The 11,350-nt window shown below is 36.4% G+C and overlaps 1 protein-coding gene across 1 annotated transcript; it reads right to left on the bottom strand.

Moving 5' to 3' along the window:
• Positions 1 to 2,483: 2,483 nt before the first annotated feature.
• On the bottom strand, positions 2,484 to 10,687 carry pi15a (peptidase inhibitor 15a). The gene is made up of 6 exons (XM_007260087.4): positions 10,221 to 10,687; positions 9,652 to 9,970; positions 7,255 to 7,373; positions 6,226 to 6,358; positions 5,995 to 6,110; positions 2,484 to 4,456 (listed from the first exon to the last, which is right to left on the bottom strand). Exons 2-6 carry the CDS (start codon positions 9,925 to 9,927, stop codon positions 4,321 to 4,323), a joined length of 780 nt encoding a protein of 259 aa, XP_007260149.2. The 5' UTR covers positions 9,928 to 9,970; positions 10,221 to 10,687; the 3' UTR covers positions 2,484 to 4,320.
• Between the last annotated feature and the right edge of the window lie 663 nt (positions 10,688 to 11,350).

Here is an 11,350-nt window from a genome sequence, read left to right as displayed (position 1 = left end):
AAGCTGTGCATTGTTCTGTAGTCTGTGACATTTTCTTGAATTAAGAATTCCCAGACTAAATAGTTTTTATTAGAAAGTTTGAATTGTTAAGTTCTTAAAAAGCATCGTGAAAAGCAAAAATACAATCTTGACAAGCAAAAATACACTAAAATAGGCTGTTAACCCCAACTTTTTTCTCCTTCCTGTGCCACTGAAACATGATGAATAATTGCCATGTCATTTGCGAATTTACATATTCCATCCCATAATGCAATTAGATTTAAGTCTGACTGACCAAAGATTCTGATGCGACTACCAAGTGTAAATGCACACGGCTGAAACCTTATCAGGGTGCAATCTGTTAGCGAAGACACACTAGGCTGTGTGACTCTTTCTCAGGAATATGTACAATGACTTTTTATGATGTTTAGACAGGAAACATTAAAGTCAGTATTTTTTTAATACGTTTCTGCTGTATCCCCCTCTAGATGTCAAGCACAGGCACTTATGATGGCAAAGCTCAATCAACTGAAACAGGTGAAAAAAAGAAGCAGAGTCGAGGATGTTGAGTTTTTCCAGAGATGGCAGAATTGCTATCAGATTTGTCCACTGTAAACAAGGATTAGATGAGAAATAAGCAAATGTAGTTCAGGATTGTTTTAAAGTCATAAAGTCAGCAAATTTACCCAGTTTTCTGCCACACCCCTAATGCAGTCCAAATTATTGTGTCCAATGTTTGCCTCTGTATTTTATGCCAGAGCTATGACTAACGGGAATTTGTTCACAATAACATAGTGATGCTGATACAATATAGATTTTTCATCAAAACTGTTTATGCTGGTCAAGGCTAAAATTTCAGTGTCAAATTGAGTTAGACAAACAGCAAATCAACATTATTTATTTTCTTTTATCAAATTTTAGTAATTGACATCATTTGTCAGTTTTGCTTGTTTGTTATTGGCCTTTCAAAATAGGATTCAGGCTATAAGGCAGGGAAAACAGCATGGGCTTTTCAAAATAAAAAAACAGAAAGTGAAATATTTGGTCCATCCATTGTTCCAAACATTCCAAACAAAAACAATTACAATTACAAATTACAATTATGTACTGAAATGAACAGGGATGCAGAGATATATAATATAGTATTGAATATATAGTAGAACTACTTCACTAATGTACTTTAGAAGTAAAATTGTAACTATAAAGTAGTATCTGTATCTACTGGAGTATTAGAATTTTCCCATACTTCTACTTTTTTAATACATATTGTCCGTGAGTTTAATACTATATTTGTCACGTCTGGTGCCTCAGCGTCTCCTAAAGGAGGTTCTCAGTCTTCCAACTACACTACCCAGAACACACCACATGCTGACATCACACACACACACACAATCACATGACGCATCACATGCTACCCCCCGGAAGTCCTGAGTATTGATTACTGGCACTATAAAAGAGCTTCTCAGCACACACCTGTTCCGAGTATTGTTGGTTTTCCCTCATTACGAAGCGTTATTGTTATCCTGTCTCTGTTTTTTCATGTATGACCTTTCTCTTCTTTTTGGATGCCGATATTTGCCTGCTCCTCTGTGTTTGGATTTACCATGTTTTTCTTTGAACTGTTTATCGTTTTGGCCTTTTGTCTACCTCTTCTGCTGGCCTTCCCGTGTATGACTCTCTGGACTGTTCCTGTTTATGGTATGTTTTTTTCTACATGGCTACTGTTTTCCGGTTTATTACTGTTTTTGTTTTTGACTACCCCTGTATCTCTGATTCCTTTAATAAAAATTCTTATCTGTATCTGCGAGTGTCTATGTCCTGTCCACACTATGACAATATTGTGTTTTACTATAATAGGCCTACACTTTAATGTGCTATATCGTTTGAGGTTACAATTATAAAAATGTTAGGAATCTTTCCAAAGGCACATTATCACTAAAACCAGAGTGGTTGATGCAGAGACAAGTTTGATAAAGCAGCTCATCACCAAGTTAATCAAGAGATCAAGTTGATCTTATACCTGATCCTATCTGTACTTTAACTCAAGTCTGGGTCTCTGGTACTTTATATATGTCTAATAATAAATGCATGTTTAGTATGTAGGATTTAAATGTTGTTTAACAGAATTTGAGCTTAAGGAGGGAAAAAAACTTAGGGACAGGTTTTTATCTGCATATGGGCAAGACATATATATTTAAAAACTCCTGCAACTGAAACTCCTCCCCATGCAGTACATCATTGCAATCAACTACAGAGTGTAAATGTGTGTTTAAAATCTTATAAGGACACAATCCAGACAGCCTTGTCTCACTCTCTCTGGTCCTCCCTTTTCCTCCATCATTCATTGACAATAGGCATCTTACAGCCAGCATAATAGAAGTATTAGTTTACTTTATTTAGATTTATATGTTTTGGAGATAGCACAGCCAAGCCTTCCCACTCATAGAATGTGTGTTAGCAATTAGCTTAAAGTGTGTGTTCAGAAATGTAAAATGACAAACATGTAAGCAAATCTTTGGCTTTATTCAGCAGTACAAAATACAACAGCTTGATATAAAACTACATACAAAAGAAATTAGAATTCAGTCAGTGCGAGTGAAACTGTGACAACTCTCATTATACAGAAACTCAAATAACAGTCCATGCTAGAATCAGGCGCCTAGCTACATTTTCAACTTTTCCTCAAATTCTGTCTGAAGTCTGAGGCAAAATGACAAATTTTCTGCAGGGCACACCAGTCACCCTTTTCTACGTCTCCAAGCCAGAAATGACAGAATGCTGAAGCAGCTTGTTCCACTTAGTCACAGGTATTGTGGGAGTGCTAAAACAGTAACAATACAATCTAGTCTTACATGACAAAAAAAAAATAAAAAAAAATAAATAACAGAGGGATTTCAGAGGGAATTCAAGCAATATGCTTGAAAATACATAAAATACATAAAACCATTGTTTAAAGAATAGCCCTTTAGAACATTATGTGTGTGTTTTACACTTAAAACATGTTATTTGAAAGTATTTAACTTTGGTAACATTTAATTCTCTAATGAAGAACTTTGATAAAACATGTAAAAGTCATATTTGCTTTTAAGTCGTACACAGACATTTCTGAATGCCAATAGAAACAACCACAGATAATAGGCCATCTTTTTACATAATCAATCATAAAACAATCATATATGTATCTACATCATTTAACAAAAGCACACAGATGATTAGTTACAACAATAAAGGGGCCGTTTCCCAGAGATGGATTAAGCCTAGTCATATTTTCCTTTATAATGGAAAATCTGAATTGAAACTGCTGTGTAGTCTATCTGGGAAACTGACGCAAAGTGTTACAAGAATTTTCTTGAAGAGCAACGTGCTCTACCACTTCTTCTGTTTTAATGACAACATTAACTTGGCTAGCATTAATGTTAGCTAATCACAACTGTATCATTACCCTGGCTAGCACATACAATGGCTATGTTCCCAATATACTTGTATGCAACCTATAGCTACCTAGATTCATTAGCTTGCTTAGCCAAAATGTTAATGCATAACCATTAAGATCAAGAATGCTGCCTATCCTGTAGTCCCTAGTAGCACTAAAACATTTTAACATTTATGTGCATATGGTTGATATATAATTAAGCCTCCTCCATATAAACTGTGTGTTACTTTTATTTTTATTTCACTGATCTTGCTTTTCAAGAATGGCTATGTTACTGTCTAAATATTTATTTACATCTATTTAAGTGCAGACATGCTTTATATACTTATCGCACTGGAACGTCAAAACATATTTAAGGTCGTATGATACAAAACTGAATGGACTGACTGACACAATGCATTGATTACACATTGTATTAAAGCTGAGCACCTCTTTAAATAGTTTTAAAGCACTCAGATACTCACATTCACTAAACATGAACTGTCAAGGCCCCTGAAAATGACCTGAGCAGAATTAGTAAATGCAGACTATCCATAGCACCAGTTAATAGTTAAAGCAGCTGTCATGATCTCTATCCAACCCTTTATCTGAAGTGAACTAATGTTGATGTGGTGTAGTGATTTTATGAATAAACCAACAAATAAAAATCAGCACCATTCATGTTATTATACAGTTTGTGGTATTATACACATTTTTTGTCCCAATAAATGAATTACAATATATGAATCTCAGTACCAGGTATAAAAAAGTATGAAAATAATTTATAGTCTTAAAGAAAAAAATAATCATAAACAAAAAGGGTATATTTTAAATAGTTCCATATATACAAATTAGGGTAATTCAGGAATGTTGTGCAAAAAACCTCCGAAGTGGAGAGCGTCTCTGTGACGTGCATCCTGCCTGCTGGTTTATTTGAACCAGTGCAGGTAGTTTGAGTTCACAGCAGGGACACACATGTTGTTACTGCATGACCCTGCATAGCTGGGGGGGCACATGGAGCACGGCACACCAACTTTATATGGAGCTTCACCAATCCAGTTACCTCTGCAAACAAACACAAAACCACGGGAACAACATTAACAACGGTATTCTGAGATGCATCTGGGACAGCAGTGGATGATGCTGGACAGCTGCCCACTGAGAAATACACCACATTATAATGAAAAAATATTGATTAATGATGCTGAAAATGATAAATGATCGAAACCTGGTTAATGATAGTTGTAATATATAGACATTCATAAATACACTTTAGATACATTCTGCAGGCAAAGATTTAACTTGGTCAGAAAGGGCATGTGCATGTGTAAAGAGGAGAGTTGGCAAAGTGTGAAGATAAGTTTGTTTTACTCTGTTTTGTTTCTGTGTTGAATGTTTTCTTCTTTAGTAAAATACTTGTACTTTTGAACTATGTACCTTTAGCATCGCCTACAATTTCAGACCCATCATGGAGAGACTTATGCCAGTTTTGCCCCTTATAATAATATGTATCTTATTATTACATATTTTTCTGAGACTATATAAGTGGAAACCTACTAAATGAACAGCATTTTAAAAATACACTAGGAATGTACCCCAGTGGGAATTGTGGGCTGTGGAGGCCAAAACTTTTTGAAATCTCCAATACAAATCTCCAATCTAAAATTGAGACTAAATCCATTTGCATCAGCATCACAGACAAATATCACATTTATTATTAGAAGGTAATAAATGTTATAATTCTGACCAACTGTAAAATACGAATCACTTTTAGGCAATTTGATATGATTTGAAATCACGTATCAAACTATGCATTTACAAAATAAAAAATATGTTTAAGTTTACTGAACGGCTGAATCCAATTGACACAAATACTCTGTTTAAAACTCTGTATTTCTGAAGAAAACAGTGAACTGTTGTGCAGTTAAAGTGGTTCCCAATTTCAGATTTCAGCTATTCATTTCAGCTATTTTATATGGTGTTGGTAGGTGGTTGATGTGGTGTTGCCATGTGGTCGGAAAATGGTTGCTATTCTGTTGCAAGGTCATTGCAATAGTATTGCTATGCTATTTATAAATAGTTGCTATGGGATTGCTTTGGTATCCTAGTAGGTTGATACAGGTTTGCTAAATGTGCACTAGACAGTTTATACAAAATAGCAAGCGGATTGCAAACATTTTCAAGTTTAACAAAAATTTTTAAGCAATTAAAAATAGTACAGTAGAAGCAACAGGTGTTTTTTTTTTTTTGTTAAAGCTAAGCTACTGAGTCAGACTTGATTCAGCTCAACTATTTTGTGATCTTCCCAAGCCTTCCTTCCAATGAGATTAATATAAGTAGGCCAAAAGTCACTCATAAGTGGGGTCACATAAATTGTGGTGCTTAAATTCCAGAAATAAGATGAAATTCCACTAAAACTCCACTTGTGCCAAGAGCTTTGAATCCAAAGCATGCTCTGTAAAATCACGCCAATATGTTCTGTAAGTCCTTTGAAGCCAAATTCCAGTAACTGTATGTGTGCTTTGCAACTTTATTAAAAATGAATGCATGTGTGTGTGAGTGTGTGCGCATGTGTGTGTGTGTGTGTGTGCAAGCACACTTACTTTGGTGAATAGTTGCACACCAGGTATGTTGCTCTTTTCCATACCGATCCCCACACGTTCATATTATAACATGTATGGATGGCGCATCCAATTTTATTTGATGTTGCCCAAACCATCTGCCCAAACACAAACAGAACAACAGCCATTATACAAAATACAAGCAATACAATGGATGTTACAGCACAATAAATATTATCATTATATATTGTAGACAGTCCATAATCAACTCACTTGTGTATAATGTGTGCACATCGGTCCATAGCACTTCAGAGGACATCTGGGGTTGCAGTCTCGAGGGTAGGGGAAGGAGTAGTCTTTCACTTCATCATACCAGGGCTTCACCAGCTGCAGAATGGATCTGTACCTGTAGCCAATCCACAAACCACACTGTTATTAAATCCCACAGAGGAAACAGATGCTCATGAAATAGTATTGATATATCCATGCTCAGCGCCAAAATATATGCTTTCATAGCTGCTGCTGTGAGGTTGGTAAAAAATCTAATTCAGCCTTATAGGAAACTTTAGCTCACGCCTCAGCTCAATATTACACTCTTAATGTAGGTACTGTGATTAAGGTGTGGTGAAATTGCAGTCTGAAATGGGTTGTTCAATCTCACAACACTACCGATGGAAGTTTATGTAAGAAAAGTCCAGTGAAAAACATGTATCTCCAAAATGGTAACTTCTCTCACAGATGCTGAAAATGTGTAATTCAACCAAGAATGCTAAAAAGTACTTTTAAAACATGCATTGTGGTGCAGTCTCTTTTCATAGTGGATGATTCTGGTGATTTTATCGAGTGTTGTGTTGTCTTTTATCTCACCAGCTCTTTTTTTGTTAGTTTGTTGTTTTGAGATCCTTATGTTAGTACCAAAGTGCAAATGCTGTCATGGCTTGAAAAAATCCCTAAGGGACCTACCAGACAAGCTGTTTTTAGAAAGAATATATTAGTCTTGGCACGAATGAGAATGAGTCTCAAAGTCATACTGATACTATTTATTAGACTATTTTGTCCTCTTGCCACACAGGAATAGTACTACTTTAAATTTAAAAGGAAAATCTTAAGGACTGCTGCTTTAACTTTAAAAGAAAGTCAATGTAAAATGAAAGTTTATATAAAGAACTTGTTGAAAGCATTTGTGCTTATTCATCTCTGTGTACAGAGAAACTATAGGGTTTAAAGCATTGGAAAAAAACTAAAAACACATATACAATATATATGTGTTTTTAAATCTCTTTATAAGCTTTGCATACACACCTTCCAGTCCTTACAGAAAGATTCTGCCCCAAAAATCGCAGAAGATTTCTTGGGCCATGTTCCCAAAGACATGTGGAAGCCCATTCTTCTGCTCTCTTGGCCAAGCTATCATCCCACACCTGAAAGCATAGAAAGAGTGCATCATTATTTATAGTTAATAGTTATAGTTACAGAGATATTAATAATAGAATCTGAATAATTTATAGTAAATACTAAATATTTGAGTGTATTTAGTTCTGAATCGTTTATGCCAGTCTCACAGTATTTATATATTATAATAATAACCCTGAACCTGAAAGGGTTAGAGCACAGAACCTCTACCAGAGCACTGGCTCGGTTGAACATTTATTTAATTAATTTCATTTCTTCTCCAACAATATTACAGTACGGGCTTTCAGACTTAGCATTGCTCCTAGAAAGTCATTCCAGGCTCCAGTCTGATTTTCAGGAACACTGCAGGGCCATTCATGACAATGCTTAATGACTTTCTAAGGAATATTTTTTTGCTAAATTGTTCACACATGCTAGCTGTGTAGCAGCATGGCAGTGGAGGAGCTCAGCCAAGCAGCCAAGTGTAACAAAACTGGCATAATATATAAAGGTAAAATGAGAAGAAAAGTGTCTGGCAAAGCAATAAGAAGGACAGCTTCTGGCTGTGCTAAAACTTACCAAGCTTTCTATGAGCAGGAAGAGAAATTCGATCAAGTACTCACCATTACCAAATTCACAAGCCATAAAATAAAGCCTGAATCCTTGCCTATGGCTGTGTCACCAGCCAAGTCTGGCTAAGAGATTAAAAATACAGTGTCTAGCAAGGAAAGCATGACCACCGCTTCCAAAATAAATCTACTTAGCCTACTCGATCAATGTAGACTAATGAAGCTCATGCATGAGTTGCAGAAGAAATCACGTCTGCCATGCTAGAAAAGATAACGTTGTGCCATTACAATCACCCTGACCAATCGGATCCAAGTTTAGGCCAAAATAAATGTCCAGAAGCCACACTAAGCCCAGCCAGTAGTGTGGTGATATATGCATGTAAGTAAGAAGAAAAAAAACCTTTGGGGAGATTAAACTAATTTAGGATCTTAACTGATCTCATTGCACATCAACATATCAAACATTTCTTTTTTTTTTACCATATCCCTATATACAGTTTGGACACACTTTCTCATTCAGTGCTTAGGCTGGAGCTTCACAGCTTTAAGAAAAGCAGCAACTATTGTTTCCGAACTCCAGGAACTCCTTCAAGACGCTGAGAAAAATATTCCAGGTGACTCTTCCTCATGAAGACACTGAGATTAAAATACCAAGTGTGTGTTAAGAGTTCAATTTGGAAAATCAGATAAAGGTATATTTAAAGGACGGGCTAGTTTAAAGGTCAGGAGGTGTAGGGTCATGTTCTATAGAAAATCATTTACATTTAATTCATTCATTCATTCATTTAATTCAAGGGTTAAGTTGCATTTAATAGACATTTAATTGAATGTTGATGGAATGTCAGATGAGCATCTATGAGGCATCTATCTCTTTCAGACCCTGCATACATTATGAGACCTGTTGTGCATCAGAATATACCATGAACCAGCCAATGAAAAATTTACAAGCCAATAAAACCACAGCTTAGCCCCGCCCACTACACAGGCATTAGGGCATGGCAGCACTAGAGCTAAACTAAGGGCTTTTTTATATGACTGTTATGTGATTTAGAACACTTTTGATAATGTTTAGTTTACCGTTTAAGGTGTGGTTTGTGAAATAAAAAGGTTACAAAAAAGTTAAACACAGGCTTCCAATGCACTGAACATTAAAAAAATAAGCTAATAAATAGTTTAGTCAATTAGATAGAAAATTCTATAGATTATATAGTTTAATATTAAAATATTTTGGTGTGTGCATTACAGACAGAAAACAGCGCTCTCATGTTTTCCAATCACTGGAATATAATTCAGGTCTGAATAGGTTAACAGACAATCCAGTTTAAGATTTAGCATTAAATCTGATGTGATTAAACTCATTTGTCATTTATTTTAATCAAAGGTAAGTATAAAAAATCAGTTTTCCATCAGAAACCACTTTTATGACTTTTATGGAAATTAGCAAATATTTTGAATTGTGGGATTAATGCCAATAGCTATTTTACTTTTGTTTATAAATGCTGATTATTTGTCATACTGGGGACTTCAGGTCCCCATGATATTCTAAATACAAACATGCCCACACACACACACAAATACACACACAGCAGGCAGGAATCTGAACCCAGTGAACTTTCTCGGGGTCGTTCAGCTCTTCGCGCGCACACGTGATAATCATCACCAGCTCATTTCAGCTAACCGCTCTGACTACAGAATGAATGAAAGAATGAATATTAAGAGTAAAATAAATGGCTCTCACCATGTACTCCATGTTAGAGGCGGGAGGGAAGACCTTGCCCCGGACCTTGTTGTGGTACTGCAGGATGGCCAGCATGTCCTCCTGGGAGATGGCGCGCCTCTTTCTGCCCCGCGGGGAAAGAGCCGCGTCCGAGCCCGGCAGAGGCGCGCCCAGGCCGGCTGGAGTGAGCGAGGGCGCCGCGGTGGAGTTCAGAGCGGACACTCCGCATACTCCACACCACAGACACAACAGCAGCACGTCCACAGCCAGGCACGTCTCATTCATCATCAGCTTCATGGAGGATCCTTCCAAAGAGCTTCTTTCACCACTTTCTGCAGAGCTGCAAACAAAAGCATCTCATCTCAGCTCTTCTGAATGTTGCAGGCAAGACAGCTGTGCACCCTACAGCAGCTGCATAGTGCAAGCTACACTTACAGTACTGGATGTACTATGTGGAAGTGCATCATATATTTGTGCAAAGATCATTTGAACAGTAGTAATTAGTATGCATGCCATGCATTGATCTAATGCATCTAATTTATAAGCAATCAATGCATTTTCAAATTCAAATTCAAAATGTCTTTATATACCTTGAATGAAATTAGCTATATTAGTTAGTTCTGCAGGAATGCACTCTCCTTCCTTCCTCGTTCTATCTCTTCCTCTCTGTGCCTGTGTGTGTGTTTAAGTGTGTATGTGTGCAAGGCTTATTCAGAGCTCCTCCTGTCCTGTACAGTTCTGGATGACTCCCCCTTCAGAGAGGGGCTGCAGGGTTTATATACCCCAGAGGTACCAGTGCAGGAAGCCTCTTGGCTTTTGAAGGTGCACAGAGTCCCACCCCATCACCTGAAACACATCATTTGGGGACGTAATGCTTTGTTTCTTTTATCCATTTCCTGGCACATTTCGCCCGGTCTTAATCAAAACATCTGCTTTTGGTTTGCACAGCTGGCAGGAGTAGAAAAGAAAACATAAGATAAGCAAGAGAATAATCCACTGACCCCGAAACCACAGATCAGCACAGCAAGAGGCAGGGAGCAGGGCTGTAGTCCTGAGCTGAGTCTGTGTCAAGAGTGACAGCAAATCACAGCACAGGGCCTTTATGCTGAGTTGTATAAGTCTATTATAGCATATGCTAATTTGTTATTCATCCACTTGGAATTTGAGTAGTAAAAACAATACCTATAATTAACCTAGATTAGTAAAGGGAACTGTTTATTTAACTAGCCTGTATTTTACACTTGTCTGTAATTTCTTTAATTAAAAAGCCCATATTCTACAATTTTCTTGCAGATTAATAGATTAAAGGGAGCATACTCTATAAAGCCTAGAAAGTTATTTGATATATTTAACAATTATATTTCACCATTGACTGGGCAATTAAATAAGTAATGGCCCAAATTTAACAAATGTCATTTATAAATTGAAAGTATATGACTCATATTTGTTCATTTTATAACAAATTTTATGACTTGTGGTGTCAGTCTACCATATTCGATGCCATTATTGTATTTATTTGTTATTTATTCATAAATACTCTGGAAAGTTATGTTATTTAAGGTCCCATTCTACAATTTTATGGTACATCACATGATAAAATGGTTAACGATTTAACAATTGTCTGGATAATTATATGTTTAAAGGGCTCATATTCAACAATTTTAAATGTTCTATTCAAAAACTGCTATTTAACGGAACGTTATTCAATTAAATATACTGT

This window comes from Astyanax mexicanus, chromosome 1 (genome assembly GCF_023375975.1).
Source record: "Astyanax mexicanus isolate ESR-SI-001 chromosome 1, AstMex3_surface, whole genome shotgun sequence".
Classification (NCBI taxonomy): domain Eukaryota; kingdom Metazoa; phylum Chordata; class Actinopteri; order Characiformes; family Acestrorhamphidae; genus Astyanax; species Astyanax mexicanus.
This window is presented reverse-complemented; position numbering and strand designations above follow the sequence as displayed.